The sequence below is a fragment of the Xiphophorus maculatus genome, chromosome 18 (genome assembly GCF_002775205.1).
Source record: "Xiphophorus maculatus strain JP 163 A chromosome 18, X_maculatus-5.0-male, whole genome shotgun sequence".
NCBI classification, from domain to species: domain Eukaryota; kingdom Metazoa; phylum Chordata; class Actinopteri; order Cyprinodontiformes; family Poeciliidae; genus Xiphophorus; species Xiphophorus maculatus.
Genome location: NC_036460.1, coordinates 26,059,672 through 26,077,911, shown reverse-complemented (window position 1 = coordinate 26,077,911; position 18,240 = coordinate 26,059,672). Strand labels below are relative to the sequence as shown.

General features: G+C 40.6%; 1 protein-coding gene across 3 annotated transcripts in view; it reads left to right on the top strand.

Moving 5' to 3' along the window:
• The window catches only part of LOC102225877 (roundabout homolog 2-like), a 92,536-nt gene that overhangs the window by 864 nt on the left and 73,432 nt on the right, over positions 1-18,240 (top strand). For all 3 annotated transcript variants that reach the window (XM_023352013.1, XM_023352012.1, XM_023352014.1), the window contains one exon: positions 16,851-17,177. In XM_023352013.1, coding sequence (XP_023207781.1) covers positions 16,851-17,177 — 327 coding nt within the window. The remainder of the gene's footprint in view (positions 1-16,850; positions 17,178-18,240) is intronic.

Genomic DNA, 18,240 nt, shown 5'->3' with positions numbered 1-18,240 from the left:
AATTCATTTGTATAATGCAGAAATGCAGCCAAGCAAATTGGCATTTTTGAACAGCGAAGTTGGCCCTTAAGAAGAAGAAAAGGAAAAGTGAAACAGTTTAGCCCCTCAGTGCAGATGTGCATAAATTGTCTGTGGCACTGACCAAAAATAGAGAAATTCTCCCCCACCCTCTTGATAGTGTATGGAAATACACTATTAAAATGCATTTAAAAGCTCATTTTTGGTTGCCTCCCACTAGCAGATTAAACGTTTTAACCATTGCTTTAATAAGAGCTTTAAAATCCAAGCCTTAATCCAAATGCAAAATGAAAAAAAAAAAACAATCCAAACACACGCGTTGGCGTGCGCGCGTGTGTGTGTATTCTCAAATTGTGCACAATACTGTGTTTTGGTTTCAATTGAAAAATGTATTTAAACCACTTTAGCTGGACTAGTTGGTTTGTACAAAATTCCCAGTCAGAGCGTTCCTACGTTTTTAAGCCGTTTTATAGAAATGCCGGAGAATGTGCTAGAGATCAGAGTTTTCAATGGAGTCCTGCCACTTCACAACATGTTGCTGCACACTGCTGGGCAGCTGGCAGAAAGAAGGCTCTGCTTAACCCCCCCCCCCCCCCCCCCCCCCCCCCAGTTAAGCAGCAACTGACTAATTAACCTTCGTATACTAGCTTGTAATATTTGCGCTAAGTAGATATTATGAGCTTTATAACATGTAAACAATGTTACTTCTTTATCAGTGTTTTGATTCTGTCATACATGTTTGATAAAATCCTTGAATCTCCCACGGCAACCATTCGGGGGGCAGAGTGTGTGTGTGGGGTGTGTGTGTGTGTGTGTGGGGGGGACTTAAACGCTTTCTCTCATAAAGCCCCGCCTATTTTCCATTTTCATAAAGCGCCAGTCTCACAGAACACCTCTCCCTGTGCGACTTCCCCATTCAGTTCCTTCAGACTAGCGGCAGCAGTTAGCATGGTGAAACTGCGCAACTGTTGAGCTTCGCATACAAACTACTTCTCAGTCAAACCTTCATAAGAACGTTGTTGTAAACAGGATATCGGAAAGGCACTGAAGGCAGAGTGTGGGAAAGAGCAGGAGCTTCTTAACGAGACAGAGGTCAATTTCAAGACGTTAAACCGCAAAGTCAAATTTTTTAATGTCATGTTTGATATATATTGCACTTTTATAGCAACTGAAGGCAACACAGTTACTTGATTGTGCTTTAAATTGACATGTGGCTGGAAAATACATAGATTGCTGTGAGTGAGCAATCGATTGCTGCCCCGTTAAGGAGAAGATTGGACAAAATCTATAATAAACAGTTAAAATAAGCAACTATACATGCTGATTATACATGCTAAGCAGCAATAGAGAACTTGTTCAGGGTGCAACTAATATATAAGCCAGGTGTTTTTGTGGTACAGGACCCGCTCTGGTTGGTGAGTCAAACACTGCAGTAATCTGTTTATTCGTCGTACAGATTTTTGCCCTTTTACTAAAGTGAAAGTTTCTTTAAACCACTGGCATCTACGTCATATAGGATGTGCACAGGCTGGTTCATGCTTTTGAAAAAGTTACCATTTTAGAAATGGTATTAAGCCGTTTAAATATATCTAAGGATCAGGAAACACACAACTGTAAAACTAATGGACTGAAGGAAGGTCACCCGATTACTCCTGTTGGGTCACACTGTTTTTGAAGCAGCTGAAAGCAGACTCTACCAGAGCAGATATTGTCATGATGTGGCGTGGCAGTGGACCCAAACGCAGCAGGCGGTAGACGTAGAACTAAATGGATGTTTTAATGAAGAAAATTAACCAACAAAAAATCCAAAGGTACAAGAAAATCCAAAAACAAAACAAACTGGAAACACGAGGGAACAGAAGGTAATCCAGGAAGGGAAGCATGGGTAGTTAGAATCAGAGTGACGAGACGGACTGGCAAGTTGTGACTGGGATAGAGGAGCTTAAATACTGGGAGGTAGTAAATGAAACCATGGCCTAGCTGGAGGAGAGGAGTGATTGCAGGTGTGAGGCACAGGAGCTGGCTGAGGGGCGGGGAGAAGGTGGCACAGGGAAACTAAGGAGATCTGCTGGGAACACAAAAGGGAGGAAATGGGGAACTGAAAAATACTACTAATACAAAACACTAAGAGTAAGGAAACCCTGATGAACTAGGAGAGAAGGATCTGAGGGAAACCATAACCAAACCTAAATAGAAACAAGGCTGATCTAACAACAATAAGAACTAAGGAGCATAGAGCTAGAGAAACTAGGAGATCTAAACAAAGAAATAACCTAACTAGAATTACTAAAGAAAGACTAACCGAACCTAAAGAGACCAAATAAGAATTAGTAACACTTACGGGAAAAGCTAGAAGGACCAAAGAAATTACCTAACTAGAATTACCAAAGGAAGATATACATAGACTCGGACATGGAAGAATGACTGGACCTAGGGTGATGAAATTAAGAAATAAACATTACTAGAAACACTGCAGGGAGCCAGAAATAAGGAACAACTAGAATGATAAAACAGAATCAAACTATTGTCATTAAAGAAGGCTTGACATGGACTCAAACAAGGACAGAACTTGAGGTAACTAAAGAATAAACCTAGAAGCACTATAAAGGACTGAAAATAAGGAAAGCCATACTGTAAGAGAATACTTATTTTATTAAATACCTCTAATAATAATAATAATAATATCAAAAGGACCAGGAAGGGCTAAACTAAAGTGAACTAAAATGAGAAGCAAAACCAACCCAAAAACCCAGAATCCTGACAGACAGCCCAGCTAATTAAACAGCACTTAAATTTTTTTTTTTGTCTTTATTTGAATCACATAGCTCTGACTAAACCAGTCACATGACAGCAAGTCGATGCCTTTAGGCATCTAGATGGTGTGACGACAACTTGCTGAAAAACAATACAGACAGGCAGGTCTGAGCATTTCAGAATCTGAAGGTCCAATGCTCAACTCTCAATTGTATTTACAGAAAATGGCCCAAAGCAAGAGAATATATCCAGTAAAAATAGGATGTGTGGAAGAAAACGAACAAGCAGGATGAAATGAGAAGATGGATAGAAGGGCAACTGCAGCTCAGTTAATCGCTTGGTACAACCAGAATATGCAGAATATCATCCCTGAAATCACAATTGTGCATCGTTTAAATGCGACCGGCTACCTGAGTGCTGTCCATCTCCATGTTCATGGTAGTGCTTAAAAATAAAATCAGATTTTTTTATACCAAATCCTTTTTCCAATTTTAATATCTCATTTTTCTTTGTGTTTTTCCCCCTAAGAAAATACAAATGCCCAAACATATGTTAAAAACCCGACTTTTCTCCTGTGAGTTGACCTGAATCCAAAGTCGAAATAAAAACAAGTTGTAAAACACAAGATGGTAGATCTTGGGTGGGTTAATGTTGCTCTGGAAACCCAAGAAGTGCACCGGTGGGAAAAAAAAAAAAAAAAATCCAGATTAAAAAAAATAATGCTATCTTCAACAACAAGAAGATTCAATTAATCGATAAAATCGAGGCATCACCCCGCCCTACTTTATGGTGACTGACCACCATCTTCCACTGCCTACCTTGACCAGGATAATGTCGTAAAGCTCAAAGTATCTCAAAATCCCACAGTGGGATGCTGTCATGCCCCAAATGTGGAGTTTTTTTTTAATTTCCCTAGCTAAAATCTAGACATTGTCAAATCTACATCATGAAAGATTAACGTGGTTCTAGCATCGGTGTGCCTGATAACAATAAAGTGGCCTGTAATCCTCCACCAGCCGAGCAGGTTCAGAGGTGTGTTGCTGTTGTCCATCACTCTCAGGGTTAAAACCTGCTTTATCTCCTAACATTAAAGCCACTTTTAACACCCTTTGCCTTCTGCCTACATCCATTAATCTGGAGTGGCAATCACCTCTGTGGCTGCGGCTCGTTCCCGTCCGTAATGTGTGTAATTTGCACAGAGCACTTGAACAGAGAGGATTCGTACCGACTTCGAGGCCTCTGTCGGGAAGCCGAGGAGACGGTGCCAGATAGCATCCGGCGTAACAAGACGGGACTTTGTTTATGTTAGCGTTCTGCCAATCAGCCTGCTCTGCACGAGTCTCTAGACGTTCCACCCCAAGCAGTTTTCCAATAAAAAATAAAAAAATGCTTTATGATTGTGGGGAAAACAACAAGCGTTTATTGGCTGTAAATCAACACGGCAGCTCAGCCATTTTTCCCCCACAAATATACCAAATCTCATTTGATTCTAATTGAAGTGTGATTTTGTTTGAGCTATTCAGATTCAGTGGATGAGGGACTAATGGAAGCTGGTGGTGACTTGCTAAACATGCAGCTCCGCTTTTTGTGAAACTACCTCAGACAATTCTGCTTAGTCGTCCAACATGCCTCATCGTTGAGTCACGTTGCCCGTACGTAGACCTAGGCTGAACTCCCAACCCCCCCACTTTCTGATACAGTGGGCCGATGATTTCATTTAGAAGATGAGATGACAGACGAGGAGGACGGCTACGTTTAAACAACCAGAGACTGATGCCAGAATGAATCAAACTTAGCTTTTAAAAATGAAAGTTTGCTGCTTCAAATTAATGCCCCCTTTCCTCCCTTCCCCGCAGAGATTACTTGGCAATGTCACGAGAAGTCTTTGAATATTTTTTTTTTGGCCTTTTCAAATATGTAAATGAGCTGAAATTGAAAAAGACGTGGAGAAATCTCAGCAGACAGCCACCATCCCCACAGGCGCGCTGCCAGCCTTCTGCTCCTCGTTCCACTTGCGTGTAAAGTTGGACTTTGAGCTTTCTCTAAGTTGTTGTTGTTGCTGGGGTTTTTTCCCCCCACTCTCAGATAAGAAGCTGAGCTCAGACGGGTCTATGTTCTTGTTTCCCTGATCCTGGCAGTCGCTGAAAGGCGGAGAGATCTGAAACAAAACAACAACAAAACAAACCTCTCTCTCTTTTCTCGCGGCTCTCGTGTTTTCACGCATTAGGGTGACGGAGTGCGCTCCGACCCTCCAGGGAGGAGACGGGGGTTAATATTTGTAAATACTAATTAATGAAACGCTCCCACAATCCCTTGCTCCTGCCCCTCGTTATGTAATGCCCCAGCTAGGAGCCGGGGAAAGGCCTGCATCAAAACGGGTCTGGAAGACGTGATCTCGATCTCGCTCGTAGCTCTTAGCCTACTTATGCTGAGTGTTCAATGAGGCAGACACGAAGAGACGCCGCAAGCAAACATGTGGGCGTGTGTCAGAGTTTTGCAATTAGGACCAATGCGATAACTTGTCTATCAGGGTGTAGCGGAAACGCTAATGGGCTTTTATTCAGCTGAGATGCCACTTTTCCCCCCGAAATTATTATTATTCTTTTTTTTTTCCCTGAATAAATACGGGAATTCTTACAAATGAGATTCAACTATTACTGTCCGAGCATTTAATCTTCACAACTGACGTAATGAGCTCAGAGTTAGCCATAAATACTCTCACTACAGATTCTTCCAACACAATTTGAAAGAGGAGGGAAGAACCTGCAAATCTAGGCAAGTGCATCTTTGGCACGAGATCGGTACACTTTAGTAAACGTACCATTGTGTTACAGTATTTATAAGACTGTTTTAAAAGGATAAAGTGTAGCAGCCTTGCTTTAGCCAGCTGTCACGCAGTGCAAAGCAACAGGTGGGGGAGGGAATGCTGCTGTACACCGCAAACAACCAGAAAACTCAAGTTACAGTCGCACTTCTATGGCATTTCAACAAAAGGAGAACTAAGATAAAGGAACGATATCATGAAACCTTTGAAAACTGTGGTATATTTTGACACCTGAAACCTTTTTAAATGTGCAGAAATCATCACTTTAAGCAAACAGTAAAACACAGAACGATAATTTGGAGTGATGAACCGACAGGTAATTCAAGTGGCATGTTTTGATGAAAGATGTAAACTGTGAAATGCGGAGGATTTTATTTGCTTATTTCTCCTTCATCAACTCCTGCTCGTGCTGTCAGAGTTCCTGTATATTTTCCGGATCAATATTATTTCAAGACAATTTTTCACAAAGTTATCTGTGAATAAAATACATTAAATACTTAACCAACATAAACCACCGTCTGAAAGAAAGAAAGACAGGACAGATGATAGGTGGGAGGTCAAATATGAATAAATTAATGGATACATTCAAAACTAGATTCTGTAGATTGAAGAGCATGGACGGTTCTGTCTCTTTGCCATTCTGGTATCCATTTCCATTTTTATCTAGACTTGAAAAATAAAATAAAAATTCAAACTTAGTTCAGTCAAACTGTGTAGGTCGTACAGTGAAGGTGGCATTTCGCTTGATTGTTTGCTAACTTGTCTGGCGTAGGATTACACGCATTGTTTTATTGTTTTTTTTTTTTTTTTTTAAAGCTGCCTTCATTAGCAATAACACATCTTTCTGCACACACTCTAATGTTGTTCATGGCTGATCTGAACTTCTTCAGAATTATTGCTTTGTGTTAATGACATGTTCTAGATTGGACCCAACGTTGGGGACATTGGATCCAATCCAATGTTGGCAGCCTCATCCCTTAAGAAATCTTTGGTCATTTTCATATCTGTCTGGTAGAATTGTCACGAATGGCCTCTAGTTCCTCATAACAAGTAAACTTGTACTTTTCGTTTCGTGGACTACCACTTCTGCTAAGTTATCTTGTCTTTTCATAAATTGTTGGGTACTTTTCACCTTTGTGCAAAACTCTTTTCGAAGTTTCATCTGACCATGTTTCTATCAGAGCTTCTAAGTCATCCTGCCTCTCCATGTGACCATGCGTCTCTTGTCTCGCCAGACTTGCTACATGCATGCTTCTTTGGTTTGATTCATCCGCAGTGTTCTACGTTGTCGTCCACTTCCAGCATTTGGTTCACCTAAACCAGATGAAGATAAATGTTTTTTAGGTGGACTAGAGTTTTGCTTCTCGGATCCACAGAAATCTTCAGTTGCACATTTACAAACGTACCGGACTTTCAGAACGAGCAAATGTTTGATTCAGACGGTCTGGTGAGAATGAAAAGTTGTTTGCTTGTTTTAAACTCTAGCTGTACAACACACTTTTTTTTTTTTTTTAAAAGAAGGGAGAACTTCAAGATGCACAAGTCTCATCCACTGACTGGCCGGTGCAGGCCGTTACTTTGATTCATGGCACGTACTCTTGTGTAGGTTGCATCTTAAGGCGTGTGGGTCTTTTATGTTTGAAAGAAAATGGACTTTCAAATGGATCAAAAGAGGAAAGAAGTCTAGAGAATGACACTGTGATTACATGCTGTACCTCAGACCAAGCGGCTACTCTGGACAATACAGACACTGCAGACTCCTCCTCAGAGTCACCCATTGACACTCCTCTATTTCGTAAGAGAAGAAAATCTCTGATCAAAGTCCAAGACCCCATTATGTATTAATATCCTGTGATTTTATTTCACAGATTGTGGGAATTTTTTGGATTTAATTTTACCTTCTTTTGGGGTGCGTAGCAAAAAAATATAGAGCATAAAATGCGTAGCGGTTTTCTAGCTTCTGTTTTAGCAAGTTTCAGCTCGCAGGTTGTTTTACAGCTTATTTTTGACTTTCCAATAATTTGCTGTTTAATCATTTTAATTTGCTTTTGCTTTGTCATTTAACAGTTGCCATAAATGAATGGGCGGAAATCTGCACAATGTGCCAAATATTTGAGAATGAATATTGGTAGCTGGTGCTTTTATATTATTTAGAAGCGCACAAAAGAAAATTAAGTCAGTGGTTTTTTTTTTGGTTGTTTTTCTTTTGTTCCTCCCTGGAATGAAAATGACCATAGAGCTTAGTGTATTTGTATTTTAGAAGCACTTTCCACTCCAACATGTTCGTTTTCTCTCCAGATGGCCTTGAGAGTGTGGAGAGTGGGGCGCATCCTCAATCATCAAACTCTTTTGGTCTGTTTGGCAGCTCAAGGTTTGATGCCATTCGCTCTTATGGCTCATCATGACTCTCTTTTGCTCCTGGACCTTATCCTGTGTAAAAGCTCTTCATGGACTCGTCCTCACTGACAGAACAGCGCAGGAATGAAGTCTCTTTTGTCTGCAGGAGCTTAACAAGGACTTCTGTACTTGAGAGTTTAATGCAAGGCCGCGGTTTAATGGATGTCTTTTAACGGCGAAGCGCCCAGTTTAGTTAAAATAGTCACTCTTATGCTGAATTCTTTGAAATTCAGGGGAGTTCAGTAAAAACGTCCTAAATCATACCCTAGAGCCATAAAGCTCAAAAATGTTACAGAACTTGAACAGAAATAAACAGTAGTTAGTCTTTTTATTGTTTTTCAAAGCAGACAAGAAGTTTTAAAATAATTTTTTTGACAATAGAAAACACAACTTTTTGTGCAAAACACCAAGCATAATCTTAACCCCCCCCCCCAAAAAATCAGGAACTGGTCAGTCTTACAGAGTTTGAGTAATAATAATAATACATTTTATTTGAAAGGCGCCTTTCTGGCACTCAAGGACACCGTACAGAGAACGAAAAATAGCAAAAACAATAAAATATAGCAATTAAAAATAGGTAGAATAAATACACAACAATGTATCTATATAAAATCTATATGTAAATCTATGTAAAAATCTATATAAAAATCAAGCAAACCAATTGTGTCATCTTGAAAAGGCAGATCTAAAAAGGTGTGTTTTAAGTTCGGTTTTAAATTTAGGGAATGACTTTATGTTTCTAAGGTGAGGTGGTAATGAGTTCCAGATTTGGGGGGCAGAGCGACTGAAAGCTCTGTTCCCCATGGTAGTAAGACGGACAGAGGGGACAGACAAATGGATAGAGGAGGATGATCTGAGGGAACGAGAGGGAGTGGCAATATGAATAAGATTGGAAAGATATAATGGGGAAAGATTGTAAAGAGCCTTAAAAGTATACAGAAGAATTTTGTATTCTATGCGGAACTTGGTAGGCAGCCAATGAAGTCTTTGCAAGATAGGAGTGATGTGGTGCATGGATGGGGTTTTAGTAATGATACGGGCAGCTGAGTTCTGGACCAGTTGAAGCTTATGAAGAGATTTCTGGGTGAGACCAAACAGAAGGGAGTTGCAATAGTCCAGGCGTGATGTCACAAGACAGTGAACAAGAATGGCAGCGGAATGGGAAGTAAGGGAGGGGCGAAGACGGTTGATGTTGCGTAGATGAAAATAAGCTGAGCGGGTAATATTGTTAATATGAGACTGGAAAGAAAGGGTGCTGTCAAGAATAACACCCAGACTCTTTACCTGAGGGGAGTAGTGTCAAAGACGATGTTCTCATACATGAGCAAAACAGGCTGATTATGTGGAGAAATGTGAGGTTTGCACAACCAGCGGATCATCGCTAATACATTTGTTAGCACTCCAAACTATTAATCTCTGAAAACGTTTCTTCTCCCGACTTCCTAAGTCACTGTATATCTTAAGAACTAAAATTCAAGCCGCAGACTTTGCAGTCACTACGTTGTTTTGGGTGGATGTTGTGTTGTTTGTTATTTCTCCAAACTGATCTCTCTCACTCTCGGCTGCCTTCTGCTCACATATTTTCCCTCCTACATGTCGACATATTTACCACCTCTATTCATGCAAATAAACATGAGGACAGAAAGCAAGAAAGCCTGACGGCAATTGAAAAAAGTTGTAAAATTTATAATATATGCCCTTTAAGTGGCACTTTAGGAGTCGTATTCCATCAACGTCCTTCCCTGCCTGTTCATCCCTTGTAAACTTAAAAAAGCCCCAACATCATTTCACAGCAGAATGCACAGATTAAATTTTGTATTTTTTTTCCCCTCCCAGACAAAACAAAGTCAAACTCCAAATTCCCATTTGCCCTCGGATATCTCCGAGGAGGCCCGACGCGGGCTCTAATGGGCCGTGCTCATGATCCGACTAAACACACGCCTTCACGGAGATCTCCATCGCCGCCCGTGACACTTGCAGGGTTGACGGAGTTTCTTTTTTAGCTGAAAGGTGCTTTCAGGTGCAGCACCGCAATCATCCTGTCATGAACCGAATATTACCGTGAAAATATTCCCTCTCACAAAGAAAATGTGTTTCTGCCGAGCGCAAAGTGGCGTGGACTGCTCACTGATTGCACACATTTCACAGGGAGCAGGTTGTTGATTGTCACTTTTGGTCAGCTTGAAGCTGTTGGCAATTCCTTTTTTCTTTTCTTCTTCCCCCCCCCCCTTCTTCTTCTTCTGCTCTCTTTACACTGCACCCCGTTGCGCCTATAGTAGTGATCGTTGTATTCGTAGTAAATGCCTATTGACTCATTCACGATTACAGAGTAAGAAAAAAAGTTCTCTCTCATACATTAGACTGCTTTTGCATTTTCACAGCCGTTAAAGTAGCTTTTGATAATTTTTTTCCCACAGGATGCTTACAGTGTCCTTCAGCTCATCAAAGATAACTGAAGCAGAAAAAAAATTAGACATGTTAATATATATCTGCTATTCAAGCTGACTGAAATCAACAAGGACTTCTCAGTGTTTGCCCACACACGCCGCTGAATATCGCAGCAGAACGGAGCTTCAGCCACAGCAGCTAGAGGTGTGGATGTAAAAAAAATAAATAAATAAAATTCAAATGACCTGCTGGTAATAATCATAATTATGTGTAATTATTCTGTTGCCCTTAGTTAATGTCTGTTGATGTTTAAGGGAATGTAACTCACATATTTAGGATAACTCGTTTAAATGAAAGTCAAAGATTGGTTTGAATGATAAAGCCGCCGAGAATTATCGACCGGACTTGCGCACGACTCCCTTCTGTAGAGACGGTGTTGGTAGTATTCGGGTCGATCTCATTTGTGCAAACCATTTACTTTTGCAGAAAAATGATCGTAAACTACTAAAATCTAGTGTATAATTGAAGTTTATCTACATGACTACAACAAATATAACAGCACAGTCTAACAGTTAAACATACAGAAAAGACTCCACAATTATTTAGTCAAGTCTCATTACATGATCAGTCTTAGTTCAGGGATCACTCTGATTTTAGTCATGCTCTTCAGGAAGTGTTTGATCAGTGATTCCAAGTTCGTCCAACTAGAGTTTTGCTGAACATCCTGCAGCGTTAATACGGACAAGAAAGCTTCTGTTGTACTCAGATTTTGGGTTGTATGAAATACACGCAGCTTTATTTAAGTGTGTTTTCACGCCTGATAGTGCGGTGGACTCGTTTTGCTACATTTTCAGCTGCTGTTGTCCGTTTTCACACAGAACCAGTTGAAAAAAACTGTTCCCTCCCTCACTTGTGGTGGCGCTACATCAAAACTTACTGAGGGAAACTACACCCAGAATCTCTGAAGAAGACATGCTCAACTTCTTTCTGCAGAAAATGTAAACAAAAATGGAGTGGCATCAGATTTTAGCCGTTGTAGGATTTCTCTTTTGACTTTGGCAGCGTTATAGACTCATCTTGCGTTTGTTTTGGTTGCATTTACCCAGAATACCCTTCATGATTGTTCGCTTCCTGCTTTTGGAGTGGTCCTCTGTCCACTTGTATCCACATTTGCGTTCGAAGTGTGCCCGAGTTCACTGTAATTGTACCGAGCCCTAGGTTTTTAGGCAGACCAGAGTTGGATTTTGCATTCACACCTCCCCAAATGAATCCGACTTTCTAGAAAAACGGACTAGAGTTTGACTAAAGTGGACTAAACAGGGCTGGTGTGAATGCACCCTTGGATTTCTAAAGATATATCTTGACTCGACACAGTAGCTATGGCATTCAGTAAAGCTGCGTCTTCCTTCTGCTGATGACGTTTCAATGGAAAGCAGTTTGTTGATGAGTTAAACTAATGTTCCAATGTTTCCTCTGTTTATATCTATTGTTGATCATTCAACTCTCTGCAATTTTCAATGTGATTCCTCCTATTTATGTATGGCAAAACTTAGAGAAGGTTGCTTTGCTAAGCGGCTAAACTTAGATCTTTGCTTTTAACATAACATAATTTAATAACTAGCGTTTGTTTAGAGTTACTAGACACAATTTGTTTTTTTGAGCAGATACCAAAGCAGGTCAAATAAAGACTGACAATGAGTTCAAACACCTTCTGTTTCACTGTGAAAGGTACAAGGGGAACAACACATTTCCTTTGATAAGCATTGTTAAAAATAATGCGTACCAAAACTCTTTGTAAGCCTTTGCACATGAAAATTGGCAATGGTTTTTAAAAACCACCCACCAATGTCTGATTGTCTAAACGATTACGTTTTGTTTTTTTAGGATTGCGTCTGAAGTCAGGGTCACTCTGTGTACTTGCTCATATACTGCCTCTGTTCTTAGAATAACAGTGTTAACCACTGTGCACAAATGCCAGGCAACTGTGTTATTAAAATGTTTGCTGATCTAGAACAGCTCCCTCAAGGGACGTACACAGTGAGGAACCGGAGCGTTTTTACTCATTTTACTGTAAGAGATGTGCCACGTTTTGCCGTGACGGATATTTCCAGTCGCAGTGAGTTGGAAAAGAGCTGCGGCACAGAAAGTACTGCATGACTTTGGAGAATGTCGGTGGGGGAAAACGACCTCTCGGACTTGGCATAAAGATCTAAAATTTAAAACTGAGCCCTCGGGAGTATCCCTGAGCTGTGCTGTCATTGACTCCGACATGGCAGCCAAACTGTGTTTGCCTCATGATTCATAGTGACCCAAAATGCATTTTTTTAACACCCCCTCCCTCCTTCAATCCTCCCCTAAATGTGCAGGAAGTAAATTTCTCTGAGTGTCACCATAGCTGTGAAATGATGCTTTGTATTGGCTGAAAGTGACCCATTTGCTCCAGTTACATTGGGAAGGTCTAGAAAAGCGGAATGAATATTTCATCCTGTCCCGTTCCAGTGTGCTCTGTCGGCTGCAGTCGAGCACACAGGCTCCATTGAGTCAACATTACAAAAATTGGAGTGACGTTCATGTGCCGCATGGAGGAAAAAGTTTGTGTTTGTGTGTGTTTGCACACTCTTGCTTCGTACCTTTTCGAAATGACTGAGGTAACTTTTCAAAAACTGACAACCCATTTTAGAAAAAAAAAAAAAACAACTCAAAAAGTTCCTGTGTGGAAGGTTTAGACAACCAGGATGAATATTTCATTATCGTGTGCTCTGCTGCGTTCTAGTGCTCCTCACGTCATGTAATCAACATTAGCAAAGCAAAGGTGCTTGCACAACTGAACATGCTAGCGCCGTACAGATTGATTGACATTGCATTTAGTACGTTAGAGGATGTGAACGTGTTGAAGGGAAGATGCTGCTTAGACAAGAACATCTTAATAACAATTCCTTGATTGCCTGTCCACGTTTTTCATTGTAGCTGTGGGTGTGTTTTGGTTGGTTGTTCCTGCTGATTGAGTATTAAGTGTTTTGTGGCATCTGCTGCACTTTTATCATCAGAGAGATGTGTGGTGTAACTTTTCGATTGGTTTTTCCTTTACTAAGAACTAGAGGTGAGTAAAAATATCGAGTCATCGGTGCATTGCAACATCGATTTGGAAAAACCTGTGAATCGTTTGTGTCCCCTGGCCAATGGCCAGGTGAGCAACACTTTCCAGAGCCTAGTCACATTTCCATGTGAAGTCATCGTTGTTGTCTTCTTCTTCTTGAGTATATTGTCAGTTGGCAAACTGCTACTTGGTGTGCATTACCACCACCTGCTGCATTATTGTTCAAATATGCTTAGGAATGATGTGAATTATCTCAGCTTTCACAAGAAAATCCATAATCATTGACGTTTACATACACTTCACTTCAATTTCAATGCAGTACATGTTGAGCACAAGTGTTGGTGCACTACTGTTTAATTTTTAGATATTTTACTGCTTAAAATTGAGAGTGTACTCTGTTAATGTAATGTATACGCTCATTGTTGTTTCTGTGGGCAGGACATTTTTTAAAAATAAGTAATTCATAAAATTATTAATAGGTACTCTAATGAATTATTTGTAAACTATTTATTACTAAAACAACATTGAAGTGTTTAAAGCAACATTGAATCACATTTTGACCCAAAGACTCAAAATGGAGTTGAATTGTGAGATATCTTACAATGTCTATCTGATATATTTTGTTTTTCCGTTTATTAAGATGTAACAGGAAAACCTTGACTTTTCTGTTCTTGTCTTTCTGACGCACGTCAGTTAAATGAGCTATTTAATGAAAAACTTTAGTTTTTAGCGACATTTATGAAATGGAGGATTTGTAAAATCCTCTTTAGTACATTTTCTTGCTGTGCAATTTAATTTGTGTTAATGTTTTATAATGCTGGAGAAGCTTGTTTGATGGCCATCTTGACATCCTTTTAGCTATATTTGATGCACAGTCTCCTGTCAGTCTATGTAAGCGGGGCTCCATACCATCCTACACGCCACTCTAATAAATAAATCAAATCTACACATATATATATATTCAGATGTGCCAAGTACAGCAGCGTCGCATCCACGTATGCTGAAATCCCATAATGACATCTCTGAAGATAATCTCTCAGGTTGCCGATTTAGACTCGTCTGCTCCTGTTAAACACGGTGTGTTTTTTCACCAGGACGCCCTGAAGGTGCTATAGAACATTTTAATGGCTCGATTAGTATTCATCCGCGGCCCGCGCTGCTGTTTCAAGCTGTCCTGCTTTGTGACCCACGAGTGTCAGCTGCGAGCACTTAGATCGCTCTTTAGATGTTTACCTCGGGTTTCTGCCTCGGTGGCGACTGCCGGTCTGCCTGGATCAAATCGCTCAATTTATTTATCTTTTTAAAAAAGGCTTAGATCTGCTTTAAGCAAAAGTGCACATTTCTCCCGATGCCTCCGGTTTAAGTCTAATTTAATGGCAGCATGTGTGTCATTAGGTTGCTCTCCACCGCTCTTCTGCGATGATAATGGGGGGATTTTCATGCAGTCTGGATCATGCGCCGACTTTAATGCCACAGACAGAGCAGCTTAATAAATCACTGGTACAGTGACCATTTTGTTTCGTTTTTTTTTTTCCCAAACAGAAAAAGTGACAGAGAGAGAGAGAGAAAGAGAGGCCATCTGCTCCTCAGAAGCGACCTAAAAGCAGTGGCGTTTTGAATTATTCATTTTTTTCTGACTGTAACACAATGCTGGAGACATTTGGTCGTGCTCTAAGAGCTTACCTCAGGTCTCGTAGCAGAGCGCCTTTCGCCGAGAGCCAAGCAAAAATAGTAATGGATCTCCGGGGAGCTGGATACAGGACTTATCTATTTCCCTCTGCCTCTTTTGCTTCTTTTCAGCTCCTATTAAATGCTAAGAATTTCCAGCTTTACTCCAGCTATCGTCTTCATATCTGCAGGAGTCCACACACACAAAAGTTTAGCCATTACCGAATCACATTGGATGCGCCATTTGTACTCTCAGGTTGTCTTTAATATTCTGGATAGCGATGCATATTTTGCATAATGGGCCTTTCTGTGAGCAAAAATTGGAGGAGGAGGAAGTAGAAGTTGAATGTACAGTGCCCTGAAAACGTGTTCATACTAGAGTTTAGATTTATGGCCCAAGCCTGAATCCTGACCTGAAACGTGGGACGGGTCGGACCAAAATTAGTGATGGGCGGGTTGTGCTTTGGCTTAGTAAGCCAACAACGCATTCAGCACAGAGAAAAACAAACAGAATGCACAATGTAGAGCTACGTTACTTTACTTATAGTTTAAATAGAGGAGTAGATAGTTTAAGTTGCTGAGGAAAGAAAGTAAGGTGCAGAAGTTCATTAGACTGTAGCAATCACAATAAATGCGCTCGCTGCCCCGCCATGCTGCGCTCCTGTCAGTCACACGTCCCAGATGATTCGCCCTGAGGTTACAACAAGCGACAAGATGGAGCTGGAAGTCGATAAAGTGCAGCTACAAACAGGAGAATTTACTCTGCTTACTCAACTGGTGGTCTGACAACGAAAGCAGTAAAACCATTATTACAATATGTCAAGTTCACTTCCGGCTCAGACCTAAAATTAATGTTAATTAGTCAGGTGGGTCGGGTCGGGCCTGATCTGAACTCTGTGTCATACCCGTTGGAGGTTCTTAAGTTACGGACAAAAACAAACGTTAGTGTATTTCAGAGATTTTTTGAGATACGGTTACATAAAGTTGTGCATAATTTTTGTGGAAAAAATTTTGTGGTTTTCAAAGTTTTTTACAAAAAAACAAACACTTTACAGGTAACCGAGTACCTATCTGCAAACATATTTTTGGTCAATTGAAAGTTTAAGTTTGATACAGAGCATATCATATGATTTGGATTTAAGTCTCGACACTGGTTGGATCGTTCTGCATTCTGATAAAAATGAATGTCTCACTTACGTTTTCAAAATAATGCATCATTTTCCCCTCTAAAATAATGAACTTTTGTTCACCCAAAATCCCACAGAAAAAGAAAGGCAGATTTTCAGTGTGACAAATTGGCCTGTCATGATAACAAGTTTTGTTTTTGTTGTTTTGAGACCATTATCAAATGATAAATTGCGATAAGTATTACATTGCAAATTCACCCTCTCAAAAACCAATCGTTGTTTGTAAGGAGCACTTAGCCGTCACACTCACATATCCAAAGTAAAACACAACAACCAAAAACAGTGGATAAAATGGAAATAAATAAGACACAACCAAAATCATAAATAATGGATTATGATGTCTCTGTAAACAAAACTGCCCTTAAAGGAGCCCATTTCAATTAATCGTAGTTGCTTCAATGCTTAATGTGACAACATATCTTGAGGAGAAAACTCACATCTCGTTAAAGCATTCTGCTGTAGCCGACACATTTTGAAATCTGGACGAGTCACATCAACCTTCTCCTTTTTCCCTCAGGGTCCCGAGCACGATTTGAGGACAGTGCTCCTCGGATAGTGGAGGACCCTTCCGACTTGATCGTCTCCAAGGGGGAGCCCGCCACCCTCAACTGCAAGGCGGAGGGCCGGCCCACGCCCGGCATAGAGTGGTACAAAGACGGCGAGCGCGTGGAGACCGACAGGGATGACCCACGCTCCCACCGCATGCTCCTGCCCAGCGGCTCCCTCTTCTTTCTGCGCATCGTTCACGGACGCAGGAGCAAACCGGACGAGGGCGTCTACACCTGCGTGGCCCGCAACCCGCTGGGAGAGGCCATCAGTCGCAACGCAACGCTGGAGGTCGCTGGTAAGGCTCTGTTTGTGATAGTCAGCTTAAAGTTGGAACTGTGTTTCACTGCTCTGTCAATTTGGGAGCTAATTATGCTGTCCACGGAGGTAAATTGACTATATGCTGCGTTCATTGAGAAATAACGTATTTCTCAATGAACCACAACACAATGCTTTGAGTTATGAAGATGTTTTTCATTATAATATGCATTTTTTGTTGATACAGATGCATGTAGGATACGTGTTTCTTGACCTCATTTATGACAATATCAGAGCTCACTTCTAACTAAAATTAGCACACATCCATCCACCATTGTGTGGTATCATGGGTTTTCCAGGCACATGGAGCCATTTTATAGAACAATCAAGCCGTTGCCTTCAGTTGCTATAAAAATGCTGGATATATCCAACATGACTTAAAGACATTTGACTTCGCAAAGTGACGCTTCGAAATTGGGCTTCTGTCTCTTTAAGAAGCTCCTGGTCTTTCCGACACTTGGCCTTCAGCACGTCATCACAGACTCTTTTTCACCAGGTGTTTTGCTAATTGCTGCTGCTGCTAGTCTGGAGGATCTGAGTGGGGGAGGCAGAGCTGCTCTGTGAAAATTTTTTTGACCTTACCATAGAAAATAGTTCTTGTTTAAACATCTTGTTCCCAAAGATATATACATCTTGTACTATTAACCATGTGTTGACAAGCAGTCAAGCTACAACTTGTCAAGTCCTAGCAGGACTGGACAGTTGTTTTTTTTTTCCTTTTGTGCAAATGGATAAATGGGAATAAATCGTTTCCACCTCTCAGATTTTAGTTTTCAAGGGCAGCTACTTTACAGACTGAATGGAGGTTATAGAAACTGATAAAAGGATGCAGTTCGGTGTGGCATTCTGTCTTTACGGTAACCTTGAATAACAATGTTACGGCATAGAGGTGCTTACAAAAAGCTTCTTGGCTGAAATGTAGAGAACGGTCATAATTATTTCACTATAAAACAGATGAGTAGCAATTTTTCTAAATATTACAACATATTGATGATGCATATATTAATGTTATATTTGATACAACTTGTATTTATTTATTCTTA